The sequence below is a fragment of the Syzygium oleosum genome, unplaced genomic scaffold, assembly GCF_021117445.2.
Source record: "Syzygium oleosum isolate NSW1041296 unplaced genomic scaffold, Sole_v2.1 Sole_v2.11, whole genome shotgun sequence".
NCBI lineage: Eukaryota > Viridiplantae > Streptophyta > Magnoliopsida > Myrtales > Myrtaceae > Syzygium > Syzygium oleosum.
The window spans coordinates 1,811,956-1,831,396 of record NW_026607495.1 but is presented as its reverse complement, the minus strand read 5'-3'; the positions used below and the strand labels follow the sequence as shown (position 1 = coordinate 1,831,396).

Genomic DNA, 19,441 nt, shown 5'->3' with positions numbered 1-19,441 from the left:
CAAAAAAATAAAAATAAAAAAAGAAATTTATACATTCTCTGCGAAATATTAGTTATTTAATATAACATTAAACATTCTAGGGGGGGAGACATAAGCAACCTTAAACACGGTCTAATCTTTAATTAATTATTTCTTTCTCCTTCTTTTCTTCCTTCCCTCGTACGTGCGTGTGCAGTGTCGGACGGTTTCTTTGGTGGCGTATCCCATAATTCCTTTTCGGTTATCAGCAATCACGCAATTCCTAACGGAGCTATTACCGCCTAAAAATGATTCCAAATTGATATGACCCGTGCCACGTGTACCGTAAACTAATTTTTGTGTCATAACAACTACCGAACCAGCACGCTGGTACCACATTTTGACCAAACCGATGTACTCTCCCCACATTTAATTTTTGCATGAAATGAAAAATCCCAAATTGGTGCGTTTGCGCCACTTTTACCCCTAATAATTCCTGGACTGACCACGATTTAAGGTCAATGTGGTATAAATATATCGGTTTAGGTTTTTTTGTGACGATGTGGTATGGGTGTACCGATTTGAATTTTTTGGTGGAATTAGCTTTTCATAATAAGACAAGCATTGCAAGAGTTTTCAATTGTCAACTTTCTTTGTACCACAAGGACCGTGACTTTCATTTTGTGCGCTTTTTTTTAGTAATAATATATATAAGGGAAAATTGCACGAACGGTTTTTAAACTTTAGTTTAATGTGCAATGTGGTCCATAAACTTTTAGTTTATTCAATGTAGTACTTAAACTTTTAATTTGTTCAATATACTCCCAAATATTTTAGTGCATGTTCAATTTAGTCTCTAAAATTGAATTGATTGAATAATAATATTGAACATTTGCATATAATTTAGAGATTAAATTGAAGATGTACCAAAAATTCAAGAACTATAATGAATAAATTAAAAGTTCATGGACCATATTGCCTATTATTAGGGTAAAGTTTAGAAACCACATTGAACAGAATTAAAAATCAAAGATCACATTATATATTGAATCAAAGTTTAAGTATCATCTGTGACATTATTTCTGTATATAATCATGGAGGCTTTCGGAACGTACAAAATTGTCTACAAAAGTTGCCATTCCTTCTACACGTGTCACTCTCTCTCTCTCTCTTTGCTTATTCGGGGTGGTAAAATAATGACTAGACGGCACCGTCCAAGCATGACAAAGGGACATGCCAACAAGTAGGTGAGGCTCAAACATGGGGGTGTTCCTTAACAGAAAGTGGGAAAAGCATCAATGTCGAGAAGGTGTGACCTCAAAGTTTGAAAGTTGGTGTCTTTCTTGTGGAATTTGATTTGGGAATCAGAAAGGAAATGATGCAGGAGAGCGTCTGGTGAGTGGTCAACCCTACTGCTGTCTTTGATTTTTTTGCCTTTCTTGGAGATCAAATCACCTCCAGATCTTTGACCATCTCCATCTCCATCTCCATCTCCATCTCTCTCTGTCACCACCTAATTGCTGCTCAGGACAAGACCCTTTGGAAGGTCAAGAACTTTGAGTGAACCAGCGACCCCCATCTGTATTCCTATACACAGCATGCTTACCGCACAAAATCTGACGTTGCCAGATGATGATGCATTAAGATAGAAACAGCAGGTGATTAAGAGACAAAGCACAGATATGGAGTTAACTGCTGAAGGAGAGAATTCTGCTGGATAAGCTAAGCACTTCATACAAACTGTCAATTCAGTAGAATATACAGTAGATACATCCCAACCACCTGATGGCAGCATCTCACAGACTGAAGGATACAATACAGGAGATAACGGTCTTTGCTTCACCTAATCTGCAAACATCTTACTTCTCATCGCTGAGGAGTGCATTCCCACTTTCTGGATTTAAACATTGGAATCAAGACTGACGGCTACGTGTCTGCATTCCCAAGTTAAACACCTACCACAACACAATGCAATGCCTCTTTTTTTGTGATGAAGTAATAGCACGGGAACCACTCTGTGAGATAATATATGTTGACGGCGACTTAGCTGATCATAACTGGTCTATATCTTCTTCTTCATTGTTCGGTCTTACGAAAGAATCTGGAATATTAAGAGTTAGGTTTATCAGCACAACAGAAAGTTCAAGATAAAACTTGAGTCTTTTTAATGGAACGTGACTCTCTCCTGACACTGGAAAATGACCAACTTTAGGTGCAAAACACACCTTGTCATTTACATCTATTGGCGCGAGGTAACCGGGGACCAACTCCATAATGCGCAGTCAAAAGTGACTATTGAGCTCCGACCTTAACATTTTGGCGGTCCAAGATGACATTTAGGATCTTGCCAGGGACAAAGATCCTTTTCTTGATGGACTTTCCATCCAGATACTTGGAAAGTTTCTCGTCTTTCGAAGCTAATCTGAAAGCATCCTCCTCAGAGCACCCTTCTTCGACCTGGATAGTACCCCTCATCTTGCCGTTGATCTGAACTGGTAGCATTATAGTCGGCTCCTTCAAGTAATCGGGATTAGCCTGCCATTCAAAATCAGAACTAGGAAATGAGTAATTGAGCCCAAATATCCATGTGGGATCATGAAGAGAACACAAGAGAAGTCAGTCAGAGATATGCTCATCTATAATTACTTTACATCTTAATTCCGCCTAGTCTACTCAGGGCTCTCACTACCATATAAGAATTATGGAATTTACATGTTGTGAGATCTATTTAAGCGAAAAAAAAAGGGGGGAAAAATGAAGAGGACTCGTTAAATAAGTTGATAGGCTCGATATTAGCAGAATCTGACTTCTGAGTATTGTCATCTCGCACTTTGTAGACGGCAGAGCATAAAGCAATCACAAGCATGCGGGATAAGAAAGAGCCACAAAAAAAAAAAAACAATGCATACCTTTGGAAAAGTTTCATACGCCAATGAATTTGAGTGCCCTAGGCGGGACCAAAGCTCCTCCGCCATATGAGGAGCATATGGAGCAAGCAACAAAACAAATGCTTCTGCGACTGACCTTGGCAGTTTATCCCACTGAATGAAAGAGAAAAAAGAAAATAGAGCACTGATCTCACAAAGAATAAATGCTATACTAGACAAAGCTGAGAAAAAGGACTAAGTAAATAGAGCAACATTAATAAGATACTAAGGGCATTTCATTCAACAGAAGAAAAACAACCTTATAAGCAGCATTAATGAACTCCATCATTGCAGAAATTCCAGTGTTGAACCGTGTCCCTTCTATCTCCTCTGTCACCTGTAAATGGTAGAGAACTTAAACTGACAGCTCCATCATTCTTATGCTGTGTCATCATTTACATGTCCATGCCGTGGTCAAATTCCCACAGGTCCTCGTAAAGAAATTTAACCACTTCTAGTAATCTATTTGTCATTCCAAAACCATATTCACGTGTGAATTAGCAAGAACATGGCTAACAAACCAGAAACCAATACGGCATTCTAAAGAAACGACAGATGATGCAACAGAAGTAAGACCTTAGCAATACATTTATGAAGAGAACGAAGCTGTTCCAGACTCGGTTCTACATCGGTTGCCACCGTTCCCCCCTTAAATGTACCACTAGGTGATGGTGAACCGATAAGCAGCCTCCACGATCTCGCCAGAAACCGATGAACACCCTCAATCCCACTGGTGGTCCAAGTTTTTGAGTCTCTGGAAGCCAAAGGAAACAGTAGAAACTTGAGAACGGCTCATAATGATAGTAAGAGCCTAGATAATATGATCTAGGTGGGAAACAGAAAACTGATGGTATATGAATACCTAAACGGTCCCATGAACATCTCGTACAAGCGAAGAGAATCCGCACCATACTCAAAAACAACATCATCGGGATTGACAACATTTCCCCTGCTCTTACTCATTTTGTAAGCACGTGCTGTTAGACGAACATTAGGATTGTCCTTCAGTATGAAAAATTCCCCAGATTTTGTGACCTAAGCAAAGGAGGTGGTAATGCTTAATGCACAAGATAATGTTGTGATTTCTACCTGAAACGCCAAAGTTGATGCATGAAAGTAACTTACTTTTTCTTCAGTTACTACTTCTTGAGTATATTCACCCAATGAATCTGCAGCTTCTGCAGATACATAATTTCCATCAGCATCTCTGTATGCTGTATATTGAACCTGCCACACACGCCATTTAACGATTATGCAACTTGGCCCCTTCAACTACTCAGGCGCGGGATAGAATGCATTGATGGAAGAAAATATGGACAAACAATTATTACTTACCTCGCCAAGAATGATTCCCTGGTTTATAACACACTTGAAAGGCTCTTTCGTGGAAACAATACCAATATCGTATAGAACCTAAAACATATCCAGCAGATAAGTATGAGACTGAATTAAATAACATCAGCATGACACCACAGGCAGCCACACTCTGCCTAATAATAGTGCACATGTTCCACAGCCTAAAAGCCCTTCCATACCAACTTTAACCAGCACAACTACCCAAGAGAGCTTGGACCCATGTAGATCTAAGCTAATAAGACCCACTCAATTCCAGATATCTTTAGTTTTGATCTCTAAACTTTCATCTTATGCTCTCTGTATAAAGCCCAAGACTGCCCTAAGAACCACTTCCTATAAAAAAGAACAACTGACAATCATGATACAACGCTTTGGGTCAAGGTAATTTGGGATACTAAAAGGCGTAACCACATAAGCACATGTTTTTGGTATAATCCTGTCTCTTACCCATCGTTTCTTCCGTTTGTTAGTTAGTTAGCATGAGACAACCTAAGCCAGAGACAAAGGCAAGAGAAGTCCAAATCACAAACCTTGTGCCAGAACCTAGAATAAAGTAAATGGAGTACAGCATGTTCAGCACCACCGACATACACATCAACTGGGCTCCAGTACCTGAGACAAGCTAATAATATGAAATTTAACATGGTAAAGCAAACATAAGATGCATGATCACTGCATTAGACCAATCAAAGAATATTAAACTGGTGGAAGAATATGAAGTTTAGAGGTTGATCTTACTTTTCTTTCTCCTTAGAGACTAATTCTTTGGAATTTTTGGGATCCATAAATCTCAGATAATACCTGGTTGAAGACGGAAATGCACAAAGTCAAATCCCAAACCCTTTTTAAGACCATTTAATACCTGTACTTTACAAGTTCAAAAAGTTGCTGCAGACCACACCAAAATCATTACCAGCAAGAACCAGCCCACTGTGGCATGGTGCTTGTTTCTCTTCTACCAATTTTTCTGGATGATTGATCCAAGGTTCGAACCTAACAAGAAACTAAATTCAGCAGAACCCTAGCAGAAGAAGCTGGAAAAAAATGTTTCATAAGCGAAATAAGTGGACTAGGTGACAGAAAACATACCCACGCCTCTGCCTTCGACAATGGTGGTTTCCCCGTCCCCGTGGGTGTAAAGTCATCTAACTCAGGAAGCAAAAGAGGCAGGTCTGTTTCGCTGAGTGGGACACTCTCACCGGTTTCATCAAAGAAAATGATGGGTATAGGTTCCCCCCAGTACCGTTGTCTAGCAAAGAGCCAATCCCGCAACTTGTAGTTCACCTGTAAAGTTAAAATTTTAAGCAAATACAGGTACTCCAATCATTTCACTGTGAATTTGAACCACCCCTAGCCCAACCCTTTTAATCACATGGAAAATGTATTAAATAAAGAGAACATTGAACCTTCTTCTTCCCATTGCCAGTCTTCTCAGCCCATTCAGTGACTCTGGAAGCAGCTTCGCCGCTCAGCAAACCATTGATGTCAAGCCTAGACGTCGAGTCCGAGGAATTAATAATTATCCCTTCACCAGAGTAAGCCACCTTGGAATCAGGGCTGCTTTCCCCATCAGGAGTCACTACCCAATGAATGGGGATGTCATACTTTAGAGCAAACTCGTGATCCCGCGTGTCATGTGCTGGTACAGCCATTATCGCTCCTGTACCATAACTGCCAGGAGCAGAAAGTGTAGGTGATGCACATATTTTATGATGTGCTATCTGGAAAGAGAACCAACTTGAAAATACAAGAAAACATGTGGACGAGAAGTAACGGGGAATAAAAGTCATAGAGACCATTTGCTAAGAAAATGCTTCCAATGTTTTACTTTGGCAATGAGACTTACTCTAAATCTTTCAAAGAGGTGAAATTATACAATCAGCTAGCGATACATACCTCCCCAATACATAATCCGCAACCCATATAGGGATTGCTTCACCATTAGCTGGGTTGACGGCGAAGCGACCACTAAAGACACCAAATTTTTCCTTCTGGAGCTCAGTTCTCTCGAGGTCACTCTTTCTCGATGCTATGTCCTTGTATTCCTCCACCTATTGCAGCAGAATACAAAGTTAAAAGTCTGCTTACCATTAAAAAGAAACAAATACGAATTCAAAATAAGAAGACAATGAACATACATCACCACATTGGGCTTCAGAGACAAATGCCGACAACAAAGGATGCTCAGGTGCAACAACTAAGTACCTGAAAGAAAAAGGCATGGATGAATGCATGCAATAATCCAACCAAATTCGGTATGGAAGGGTTCCTGTGCAGCTAATATGAGGAAGAAGAAGTTTTACGTTACTCCAAAGATTGTGTCAGGCCTGGTAGTGAAAACAGTTAGCTCTAGATTTCTTTCCATTTTATCACCATCAACAACACGGAACTTTAATTCAGCACCTTCTGATCTCCCTATCCAATTTCTTTGCATTTCTTTGACGCTTTCAGGCCAATCGAGGTCATCTAGATCTTCAAGAAGACGGTCAGCATATTCAGTAATCTTGAGCATCCATTGCCGCATTGGCTGCTTGTAATAAACAATGACACTGTAAAATTATGAAACCATTCAAAATGATGAAATCAAGATTGTAACCAAGCTTAAAAAGGTCTTATTGTTTCCTATATCCCAGTATATCATTGTTTACCTTTCTTATAACTGGATGGCTGCCACGCTCACTCACACCATCTATCACCTCCTCATTAGCCAATACAGTACCAAGAGCAGGGCACCAATTTACTGGCACTTCAGCCTGAACAAGTAAACACTTGGACAATGAACATTTCAAACAAATACTGAATATTCAGACAGAAGCAAGTGGTTTTAAGTACCTGATATGCCAATCCTCTCTTGAAAAGCTGAAGAAAAATCCATTGGGTCCACTTGTAATATTCTGGTTCTACTGTGCAAATTTCACGATCCCAATCATAGGAGAAACCCAGTGATTTAAGCTGCAATTCCAATTACAGTGCAAGTGCCCGAATTTAAGACCATAGCTTGCCACATAACAGAAGCTTAGAAACTGCTTTAAACAGTGTCAATGATGAAACCATAAAGTAGTAGCCACAAAATTTTTTCCTGCATCAGAAGTAAACAGAGTATATATATGAAGAAGCATCTGTGAATGCTCTTACTTTCATTAATTGGATGCTCCATAAGAACCTCCTTAAAAGGTTTTACTTTGTTGAGTCCTTCTCGGATATTCTTTTGGATTGATTGAGGCTATTTTAGCTTTTCTGACTACCGCTAATAGTACCCTAGAAATATCCAAACCACTTTCTAAGCTATGAATCACAATCAAACAGCTAACACACCTCTCAGATGATCAAACCCCTCTTTGCAGTTTACTAGTACATGTGACCAAGAAGCCAAAACAAAGTGTCTCCAAGTGAGAAAAGAGGTCACAAAAAAATTTCAATGGCAAGTCTAGACCCCAGATTCTTTCCCACACAATTCAAAGCAAGACCAAGCTAATGCAGCTTTATGATAATGCCCTACACTAAACGAGGAAAGTAGGTCACCTGGGTGCGAAATCGGTTAATGTTCCTCAAAGTTGTCATTTTCGGATGGGTTCCGGTCTGCCAAACACATAAACAAAGTCCTGTTACAAACCATTACATAACCGCAGCAGAATTTTTCAAAAATGCACGTAATCACCAAGCCAAAATCGAAAAGAAAACCTCAATCGCATACTGCTCTGCAGGCAATCCAAACGCATCCCATCCCATTGGGTGCAAAACATTGAAGCCTTGCATTCTCTTGAATCTAGCAAGAATATCAGTGGCAGTGTATCCCAGGGGATGCCCAACGTGTAATCCCGCTCCACTGAATTGAAAACAATCAATTAGCAAAAAAAAAACATATCTCACTTCCAAGAACACAACATGAAAACCAAGCAAAAGGATGAATTCAGTCCGAATGGATAAACCTAAAATTATTGAACTGATCACAACCAACCCCAGTTGCTCAAGACACTCAATCGAATCATGCTTCCCAATTCCCATCCTTGGCCTAGTGAAGCTACCAACTTTGACATCACAATTACTCACTAACGATGACGACAAGAAACTAGAGAGAGAAACCTGGGATAAGGGAACATGTCGAGGACATAGAACTTGGGCTTAGACGTGTCAATCTCATCTGGGGTTCTGAAAGTTTTGTTCTTTTCCCAGTATTCTTGCCACTTCGGCTCAATCTCATGAAAAGGGTATGCTCTTTTCACCAAAGGCTCTTGCTCTTGCTTCTGCTGCTGCTCTTCAACCTCGGTCAATTCACCACTTACCCGACTCCTGATTCTTGCTCTACCATAAGCATTCCCTCTGCAGGTCGTACCGTCGAAGTGAATACCCAAGAATCTGTTCTTGACGGCGTGTCTGGGGACTAACTTTCTGGGAAAGATTGGTCTGTGGCCCTGAGCGAAGGAGGAGAAAGAAAGAGGCTGATAAGGAGACTGGCAAAGCAGCTGGCTGTGCAAATGCTGAGAGCTTGTAATCATCTTTCTTGAAGGAGTGTGTTGAGAGCGGAGGAGAGGAGATGAGAGAGAGAGAGGATGGGACGAAAGAATCAAGATAACGCAGGAAACCCAATCGTTAATGGCGGGTAAAAAGCCTCGGTGTTTTCTTTCATCTGTCGTCGTGGGTTTGCTTCCCACCGTCCCACGTTTCAAGGCCTTCGCTCCAGCTTCGGGCATCTGGGCTTTTGGGCTGTGGTTGTTTTGCGCTCGACCAGACGAGGGACAAATTGCTTCCATTGGAGAGATGGAAGTGACCTTTTGGTGTCTCCTCCGCTTAGACCGCGGTCAATGATTGGGCCGTGTATCGAACCTAAAAGTCCTCATTTAGGCTCACCCTTGATACGAGAAAATATCGTGTTTTTCTTGATTAGATGAACGGGTCTAGGCGTACCCGACCGGGTCTATATGGTTGGAGTCGGGTTCGAGAGAGAGAACACGCTTGCCTAGGCCCGCCCAAATGTGCTTCGGGCTTGATGGGCCCTAGTGGGCCCTACCTCAGTCAAGAATTGAGGCCTTCTAATCTTATCAAATATGTTTTTGGGATAATGACACAAATAATTCATGAACTTTGAGTAATGTGTAATGTAGTTCCTGAACTTTTGATTTTTTCAATGTAATCTCTGAACTTCTGGTACATATTCAACCTAGTATCTGGATTATATGAAAATGTTCAATGTTGTCCCTAAAATTAAATTAATGAAATGATAACATTGAACATTTTCATATAGTCTAGAGATTAGTTTAAACATGTACCAAAAGTTCAGGAACCACATTTAACAAATTAAAAGTTTATAGACTACATTGCACATTTAGCTAAAATTCAGGGATCACATTACATATTGGGGCCAAAGTTCTGGGACTATATGTGTTATTTTCCCTATATTTTTCTCTAATGCTGACTTACCATCATTTTTTTTTGTCTGTCTCCATCAAATCCTGCACATTGGTCTGTTTTCTTCTCGTTTTGGTTCTTTAACTTGTCCTTCCTTCTTTTCCCCCTCTTTTCCTGATCCTGTTTGTTTGTTTATAGAGAGAGTTCTACTTCCGGCTTACTCCATCTTATAAACTTGGCCCCTTTTTTTTTCACAATAGCTGAAGTCCACAACATTGGTGACTTGTGGAACAAAGTTCACAAAGAATAGGCAAAACCAAACGTTTTTAGCCGTTTTACATTGGTTTTATTGATTCTTTTTGGCCAAATATCAGTTTCATCGACTGATAGAGAACACGAAGAAATAATCTTATTTCAAGAGAAAATTTGCAGTACATGATTTTCCTGACGACTAACAATTAAAATGCGAGAAGCTTACAATAAAACTGCTGAGTGCCAAGATGAATAAAGTAGAGCAATCATATATTCTGCTACCTTTCTACTGCATAAACACCTATTGACAGATATATGGAAACATTATTGACCTTTAGTCTCTTCAGGCCAAGCCAATATCATCCTACTTAATATAGTCTGTGATCCTGATCTGAGCAATATAGCTTATGCTTCTCTAAGTTGCATCTCGAACTTCCGCTTTTTGAGCTACATTTGATCCGGAGACAAAGATAAAGGCAGGAAAAGGGACTTAGCCTATGCTGCTCGATACGATGCCCACAGAGGACAGTTCATTCCAACAGCACGCCAAGTTGGGGCTTGTGTTTATGAAGCATGTTTTTCTTTAAGATGCCTCTCTAGCTACTACCTTCCTGACATTAGACTGACGGAGGAATGGGCTTCACAGAAGGAACCAATGTCCCAGAAGAAAGTGTCGTCAGCGCCACCACTACCGACCTCATGGTCGGTCGAAGTTGAGGATTTTCTTGGGTGCATGCCTTAGCAAGGGTGGCCATCTGCAATGCAAACACTTGAGAAAGCTTTTTGAGTATGTGGACCATCATTCTATTGATATAGTTGAGTCCTCCAACTAAGCCTATGTCAAATTCCATAGAATACCTTTCTCCATTATCATCAGCTAAAGAACTGTTTAGGAATTAGCTAACAGCCCGTTTCCTAACAATTTAACCTTTTGGGAAAAACGCTTTGTCTAACGCTACCATAGTACCTTATAAACAGAGTCCAGTGGGTAATTGTCACCCAGCCTGGGGTCGACGAGTTTACAGAGGCTATCTTTTGGATTAGGCTGATTTAGAACATCCTCAAACTGCAAGACATTAGTTACATTCAGTGCAAGAAAAGCTGTTATGATGGTTAGGACGTTACTCCTGTTAGAATATAAGAGAGAAATGAGGGCGCGAGTTAAAGAGGACCAACCAAAGCAACAAGTCCTTTTGCTTCACTTGCAGATCCATTCATCTTTACAACAGCTTGTTTGGCAGATATGAGTTCATAGAGCACAACGCCAAAAGCATATACATCTACTTTGGGGGAGACATCACCATATTGAGCATACCTGCACAAAAGCATTGCCGGTGAAATCCACTCTAACCTCAGAATCACAGAAATTTCAGCCAGCAATAACGTTAGCAAATCTGGCGTCATCAATCTTTGGCCCTCTCAAATGATGAAATTTGCGAATGTTTCTAATAAACATGAATAACTTGAAAGTAAGTCTTACTCTGGCGGCATATATCCAAAGGTACCCACAAGATGAGTGTGTAAAGAAGCGCTTCCGTACTCGGTCAGTTTTGATAAACCGAAATCGGCAACCTGTAGACATGGTAATGCTTCAACGGTAGAGAGAATTTCATGTTACAAATACACTTGGAGTAGGGAAATTTTAAAACCTTCCCCCGAAAGTCTCTGTCTATCAGAATGTTCGCCGATTTGATGTCCCTATGTATGTAAACCGGGACAGTGTTCTCGTGGATATACTCAAGTCCTCTCGCAGAATCCAAGGCAATGTTCATTCTAGCCGACCACAGCAATGGCTTATTCTCTGTTGAAGAGAAGGAGGTTATAAGAAGAAAATAAAAAGTAGAAGATGTCCGATCCAAATGAATCTGGAGGATCATCTCACTTGAGCTTCGCAAATGTTGACATAAGCTCCCATTTTCGAGGAACTCGTAGACCAAGAACAAGGAACCTTCAATACAGTACCCTATTAAGCGTACCTGTAAAATATTTTGAGTGCATATATATAAGCATGTTACTTAGTAATGACTAAACATTCTGCTTCATAGAGCATCATCATTCGACGTCAAGCAGACCGGGAGCTTTCTGTATTTTCCTCATCACGGGCTAAGTAATTTTACTACTATTCACTGACTACGACGATTGAACTCTTGAAGTAACTATTCTTAATGTTCATATGGTGATGTCAAGTTCGTGTCGATTTTTATAGTTGAAAGTCCACCTCCCGGTAGCTAGAACAGGATATACACAGACGAGAGTGAAATCTCTCTACCAGATAATCACTGCATGAATTCCAAGGATTAATCCCATTTACTGACATTAGATCTGCTTCAACCGGTGCAGTAGTTGCTATCTTAATCATGGAACTACTCGAATACATTTAAGGAGAAAGTGAGTGAGCGCCCACGCTCCTCCCCCACCCCACCCCCCCACCCCTTACCATTTAGCAGACGAATTTCGAAGTACCGAGTTCATGAAATGATCAATTGAAGGAAAAGCTCATACCAAGTTCAAGTGATGAACACGGGTCAGAACCTTCAATTCCGCAAGGAATTCCTTTGATGCATGCATATCCATCTTCTTGATAGCAGTTTTCTGCATTTCAGCTTCACAAAATCAGCCTTTTCTCTTGTCAAAGAAACACAGGCAATCAGTCTCACATTCAAAATCCCCCTAGAAGAATTGAAAAATAAGTGATGGTAAAGTCTCATGGGTGATTCACGAAAACCATCACGTATAACTAGTCACAAAGGATTGTAACTTCATCAAATGAGACCAGAAGCGTAACTAAAATCAGAAAGAGAGGAAGGGAAATAACCCATCCAGCACTTTAGTAGAGTTAAGAAACACAAATTTCGCTTAACGTTCTATCTGTATTTACTCTCACGTCTAACATCAGTGCTATCATCACCAGCTTTCATTAAAGTGTTCAGTCTCACGACTCTCGCCACTCTCAACTTGCTGTTCCTTAATTTCTGGTTTCCTATTGTTGCTGAATATTTTATGTTTTTCAGAACGCTTTTCACATTTTGGGTCAGCTTTTTCCCTGCTACTTAATTTGTGAGAATGATTTGGGAGCGAGCAACAAACCTCGCCTCTCAGTTCGGCATAGTAGACAGATCCGAAGCCACCTCTCCCTATCACAGTAGCCCCACTAAAGCCATTTGTAGCCCGGGCTAGTTCCTCATATGAGAACTCTACAGATCGGTATACCGTGATACCTGGGAGCTTACGAGAAGCACCAGCAACAAGTTCCGATTCCAAAGGTTTTCCTTCTGAACCTAGATCCACATGTTATTGAGAATACATAGTCAAGGATCACACAAAACTCGGCGCTTACAGATAAGAAAGCCGTGACAAATATGATCTAATTAGTGACGTAGCATTTGCTGTTTCTAGTGAGATGATCAATTGGAACCAGAATTAAGACCTTGTCCGTGCTCGAAGTAACTCTCATCAGATGCTTTCAAAAGAGTCAATGCCTCCACCACCTTCTTCTTTCGGTAAAAACCGGTGCAGAAACAAAAATCGGCCAATGCAAACGCAGCTACCCCTGCAATTACTATGCCAGCGATGGCTTTGCTCGAGATTCCTGATCAAAATTAGACCCAGTGTTACTTGCAGGATGAACTAAGGCCTATCCTGACATTTGACCTCAAGCAATTAGAGATCAAGGCTACAATAAGGGAAGCAATGCTCATAAAAGATCCAACAACCTCGTCTGCAAAAGAGAGAACGGGAACTTCAGATTATCTATGAGAAACTAAGAAAACATCGTAATGAAGCTCTATATTCATTCTCTCAGACTGTGATACTGGGACTCACCTTAACTTCAATGGAGGGTAGTTCCCACTTGGATCTGCAAAATTCATGCGAAATAGTGTCAGGTACAACTTAATGAGAAACTGAGGATGAAAACCAAAACCTTAATAAAGAAGAGAGTGCACTCTCCTTATAGTCATACGATCATATCATACCACAACACTATAGGAGATCCTATAATCTCTAAGCCTTTTTCTCGCTTCGAGTTCAATCAGTATCAGCAATCGAACATTCTTCACTTCCCAACATCATTTTCGTTTTGGTGAATTATATACTCAGCATAGGCTACATTTCACAAATGTTAAAAGTCTTCCATTTATTTGTCATGTGACCCAGAACGCGACCGAAATGGAAAATGCAGAGACTTGTTTTCTAGGACTTATTGCTGAGAGACATGTTAATGGGTTCGGCTGAGCTTTTCCAATGTCAAACACAAATAAGTCCCAAGCTTTTCTCAGTCAGCTTATAATATGGATATTCATGGCCGTGCATTTCAGTCAACATATGTGGAAAAGGAGATATTGCAGACGAAATGGCATGTCACGATGAGAATTTTTGTCAGGAATTCATGAGACTTAAACCGCGTTGCTTTTCTGGGGCGCTTCGGATGCATGTAAACTCGGTTTTTACCCACACTATTCGATTGCGTGGACACCACATGAGACACACATGGCCTCACGGCTAGGACGAATTCGGCACATATGTACTCGGTCCACTCGACACTCTCCAATCTATTAGATGTTACCTGTTTTCCATCCATTGAACAATATCGCCTTTTACAGCAACTGTCAAGTCATTTCATGGGAAATGGTTATCATCTTGATTAAAATGAATTTTACCGTAGTCCATGAATAATACGAATATTTTCATAATTCAAAAGATCAAATAAAGGTACAACCTTTAGCCGGCACAAACACCAGCCCCGTCCCTCCACTAAAGTCTGAACCCGGGTTGTACAGCTCCAGCAACCGGGTGGGCAGGCCCGACTCCACCGCCAACCCCGCCAAGTTGTCCCCCGGCCGGAGCGGGTATGTCACAAACGCTCCGTAGCTCCTGGACACACGAGGTTCCCCGCACGTGCAGTTCACCGTCACGTTTATCACGGCACCGTCCGGTATATGGGAGGGGTCATACCCGTTGACCCGGAGCATCCACTCCACGGTCGTCAAATTGGAGTACTTGAACATGGCGACCCCATAGTACGTGTCGTCCGACTGGGTCACGTACGTGAAGGTGTGGCCGAGGAAGTCGCCGTTCAGGCAGTCGCAGGCGAAGGGCACGTTGACCCGCGTCCTGGCGGCGACGGCGTCCCCGCCGGAGACGCTGGGGTTGTAGCGCCAGACCTCGGCGACTGGCCTGTTGAAGAGGTTGCTGATGTAAGTGAGGTTCGACGCCTCCCACACGTAGTACGACGCGACGGCCAGCTCGCAGCCATGCCTGCACTTGGCCTCAGCTCCGAAACAGAGGATCAAAACGAGTTGGAAGGCTAGTATCACGAACCGGGTCGGTGTCGTTTTCGCCGACGATCGTGCTCCGATCATCTTAGCGGAGCGAGGGAAGCTTTGAGCTCGGGGAGCACTAGCATCTGAGTGGGGGTGAGTCCACCGAGTTGGGATGAGTTGACCCGTGAGGAATGAAGGTCTAGATACAGAGGAAAGAGAAGGTGGTCAAGGGTCAGCAGGTTCAGGTGATGTTTGTCGTCACCTTGGTCGATGATTCGCTCTGAAATCTGATGTTTCAACCGCACACACACTCTCCTCGGATTTGATAAAATATAATTCAAGGAATCATGGGACTTTCCAATGATTGATACCGTCCAAGACGATGCATCTATATTATTCTAATAATCTTCTTGGCCATGCATCATGTAAGAATGACCTGTTCTCGTATGATAGTTCAAACGTTATGGTGGCCCGGAAGATTTTTCAAGTTATGTCATGTAGGCCACTGCATTTTTTGAATTGTGATTAATTCTGTTTATCACATTTTTTTAATTGTGTTAAGGATCTAATAAAACAATCCTTCTATCAATAGGATGGGATTATGAAAAATGCATTACAGTTTTAGTCGACGGTCGAACCGTTGAATGTTCGAGAAAATCAGGATTTACCCATCGGGTGAGCGCCTGGTTTTTGTTTTTTCAGTTTAATGCCTCACGTGATTTGCGAAATGAACTATTCTGCTCATGTTCAACTCCACCAAGTGATGTTTTGCTTATTAAAGCATGACAAGAACGAATCTAAAATCTTTGTACCGATTGATGAAGAACAAATCTTGGGTTTGATACCTAACCATGAGGAATAAAAAACTGGAAGAACGATGTGCTCAAGATCGTAGAGAGTGAATGGGAATCAAGTTTCATCTTGTCAAGAGTCCTGCAGTCAATCGCCCAGAAACTAATGGATGAAGAAGACGAAGCTGAGCTGCGAATGGCATTACGTTTATGGCTGGTGTGGTATCAAAGGACAAATTGAAGGAATGTAGACCCACTCTCTTTGGTTAACTTCCAAGCTTTCCAAAACACCATGAGGAAAGGTTGGAGAATTGAAAATGTAGCATTCACCCAAATGGAAACCAGGTGTGTTTGCTTTTACCTTCGATTCTGAGGCTGCCAAAAAAAACAAGGGTGGTGGAGTTTGGGCCTTGGTCCTTTGCTAATCATCTGTTATAGCTGAAGTCATGAGAACCAAACACCCTTCCTTATGGCTATGAGTTTAACTCCTGCACTTTTTGGGTTCAAATCCATGGGCTCTCTCCTCAAATGGATTTCAGAGGAAGCGGTTCGCCGAGCTGCGTATAATATTGGCTTTGTTTCCGAAGTGAAGGTTGAAGCTAAGGGTTTTGCCTCCATTAAAATCGGAGAGGGCGAGAGTTACTCTAGATCTATCATCCCCATTAAAATGCGGAATCATAACTAGCAATGAAGGGAAGAAACCATGACTAGATTGTAAGTGCGAGAGACTTCCCCGTTAATGCTATTCCTGCGGAAATATGGGACACTATACCAAATACTTTTAAGAGGTGGCTTATAATGAGGATAGTTTTTCCTCAGAAAATGAATGCCTTTTTGGCCAGTTGCTCAAGTCAGAGGTTCGTGAATATAGTCCCTACTGGAAGTTGTTTCATGTAAGAAAGGATGAAGAAAATATTGAAAATGAATTCATCTCGAAAACTCCAGTGCATTCGGGACAAATTGTGCCTTATGACAGAGGTGAATCCAGCCCACAAAAGCAGCCAAACAACAGTCAGAAAGAAAAGGAAAATGGTATAGTTCTTGAGGAAATCTACTCAGTAATGCATGACAGGCAAATGACTCAGATCCTTCCACTCATATTTCAACCCCTGTCCAAATCAGGGTGCTTCACTCGACCCATGGCCCAGAAGAGTTTCAAAAGAAAGAATTCAGAGGGCAAAAAAATTCCAGACAGCAAGAAGGTTAGAAGATATAACCCTTATGAACCTCAGATTTCTAGTTAGTCATTACTTGATTAAATTTAATTGCTGAAAACTCGTGTTCCAAATGGTAGCAGTGGACTAAAGACGGGCTCTGGTGGCTGGCCCTAATAAGTCACGGGATTACAAATGAAGCTTATATGCTGGAATTGCACACCCCTGACAATCCAAGCCATTAAAGCCCTCATGGCTCAAGAGTGTGCTATTCTTAATGGATACTAAAAATCAAGAACAAGAACACTTTCAGAAAAGTTTTGCGGTGAACCCCAATAGGCATAGCAGGGGGCATGGCAGTCTTATGGAATGAGTAGGCTTTTATTGCTATTGAGTCAACACCAGCAGGTCCTCCTGGCACGTGAGGAACACCGCTCAAGCCCTTCCACGTGTGCACTCGAAGATATGTTCCGCAAAGGCCACTGCAGATATTTGCATTGGCAGCTTCATTACAAAATCACACGCCAAGATAACGAAAGGCTCCAAGCTTTTTTGAGCTCCAGACCAGCCATGGAGTCCTGCACGATCCTGCCGTTTTCTCGGAGCCTCTCCCTGCTTTCTCGGAGACCCGACAGACACGAAGCCCGTCCCGCTTCGTCGCTCTTCAAGCGTCGGAGCTCTCACCCCGCTCGCATCCGTTGCCACAAGATGTACGTCCCCGGTAAGTACCGTTTCGCATGCTCTCTCCATCTCTCTGCCTTTTCTCTCTCTCTCGATCAGTCGTTTGATCAGTATATTGATGAATTCGCATTGCAGGGTTTGGAGAAGCATCGCCGGAGAAGAAAGCGGCAAACCATCTGCACAAGTTCTTCACTTATATCGCCGTCAGGATCGTCAGCGCGCAGCTTGAGGTTCTTTTGCTTTCTATTTGCTTTACCACCTTGAGGCGTGAGAATTTTGACTGATGCCGGATGGTCTTATCAGTGAACCGTGCTTGTTCTAATTTTTCGATAGATTAACAATGGTGTCGGCTCAACTCGAGGGCTGTAACAACTACCAAGTGTGTGTGCATGGATAAGTGGTTGCTTGGATCTATCCAGGTTCATGTTTTTAAGGCAATTATGAACTTTCAAGAGCTTTAAAACTATCAGAACTGCTGAATTATGTGCAAGGGTGTGCACTTTGAACAAAAATCCGGCGTCTGTTGCTGTCTTGTGGCACAAAACATAGGCTGACACGAATGAACATAGCCACTACTACACAGCACTGTAGCAATTTTGTGAAGTGCCATGTATGTTTGGGCCAATTTTATCTGTTACTGTTGATTTCCCAGAGCAGACCTATAACCGCGAAGCGTACGAGGAGCTGGCAGAGTTTTTGAGCCGGCACTCTTTGAACGACGGGGACAAATTCTGCGCCGACTTGATGAGAGAATCCTCAAGGCACCAGAGCTTAGGTTAGTTTCTTCCTTATATCCCTCTGGATTAATCTGTTATGGAAATTTATCTTCTCGCCGACGTTATTTAACTCGAACTCTAAGGAAGCCGATGATTCTAACATCGAATGTAATGTAAGACTGTGTTTTGTCTTTCCTGCTAATGATATTGAACTTGACTTGAGCTTTGGTTCTGGTGAATCATGGTTTGTCTTCCAAACTGCGAAGCTTTGCGCATTTTAGAGGTAAGCCGATGCTCTCTTCTTTCCTTTCCTTCTTCCTATTTCATTGTTTACAACATCTATTTACTTAATCGACTTGCGCGATGTTCCAGGTTCGATCGGCATATTGCAAGCAAGATTTCGAGTGGGATAACCTGAGACGAGTAGCTTCTAAGGTAAAAGGCGATGTTCTTCTTATGTACAACTTTCCCATTTCGGAGGCCTGTTTGATTTCGATGATTCATGGGGGTGGTGATTGTTCAATTGGCAGGTGATGGATGAAGCTAACACAAGGCTCATGAGGGAGTACGTGTTGGAAACTAGTCATGCGGAAACAGAGAGAGGGAAGTGATCGGTTTTCTGGTCCGTTTCATGTGTGCTTTTAGGCCATACACGCAGTTCGGTTCGTTGCCATCGTACTATATTGTATAGCGATTTCAACTTTGCATAGAAGGAGATCAATAGATGAAGATTCATATGTGAGAACTTTCCTTTCTCCTACGATAAAGTCCGACAGAGCTTGTATCATGGAGGGATATCGATCCCGCCATCTCTCTGCATATGTGGTTGAAAGTGAGCTACTTCTGCTTCCAAGAAAGTAACCGGCGCAAGTTCTTTCGAGACGATTTGATGTATTAATTGAATTAGTGCCATAAGAGTTTCCGAAGCTTGGGAGATCAGTGTCTTCATCAAACCCATAATGGTACTTGTTAAGTACCTCAAACTTCTCTGAATCTAAC

General features: G+C 41.8%; 2 protein-coding genes and 1 pseudogene across 2 annotated transcripts; 1 reads left to right on the top strand and 2 right to left on the bottom strand.

Annotated features, from left to right (window-relative positions):
• Positions 1-1,641: 1,641 nt before the first annotated feature.
• LOC115688092 (leucine--tRNA ligase, chloroplastic/mitochondrial) lies at positions 1,642-8,815 on the bottom strand. The gene is made up of 21 exons (XM_056316084.1): positions 8,325-8,815; positions 7,923-8,067; positions 7,764-7,820; positions 7,074-7,193; positions 6,890-6,994; positions 6,545-6,768; positions 6,380-6,446; positions 6,138-6,292; positions 5,648-5,912; positions 5,331-5,525; positions 5,155-5,234; positions 4,980-5,042; positions 4,772-4,853; positions 4,221-4,298; positions 4,011-4,112; positions 3,748-3,920; positions 3,462-3,639; positions 3,145-3,222; positions 2,868-2,999; positions 2,184-2,493; positions 1,642-2,059 (listed from the first exon to the last, which is right to left on the bottom strand). Exons 1-20 carry the CDS (start codon positions 8,735-8,737, stop codon positions 2,251-2,253), a joined length of 2,955 nt encoding a protein of 984 aa, XP_056172059.1. The 5' UTR covers positions 8,738-8,815; the 3' UTR covers positions 1,642-2,059; positions 2,184-2,250.
• A 1,259-nt stretch (positions 8,816-10,074) lies between these two features.
• LOC115688034 (chitin elicitor receptor kinase 1-like) lies at positions 10,075-15,497 on the bottom strand (annotated as a pseudogene).
• A 2,033-nt stretch (positions 15,498-17,530) lies between these two features.
• Positions 17,531-19,368, top strand: LOC115688087 (chaperonin-like RBCX protein 1, chloroplastic). Its single transcript, XM_030613824.2, has 6 exons — positions 17,531-17,766; positions 17,862-17,956; positions 18,384-18,501; positions 18,709-18,725; positions 18,815-18,877; positions 18,973-19,368. The coding sequence occupies exons 1-6, from the start codon at positions 17,616-17,618 to the stop codon at positions 19,051-19,053; spliced, it is 525 nt and encodes a 174-aa protein (XP_030469684.2). The 5' UTR covers positions 17,531-17,615; the 3' UTR covers positions 19,054-19,368.
• The last annotated feature ends 73 nt before the right edge of the window (positions 19,369-19,441 follow it).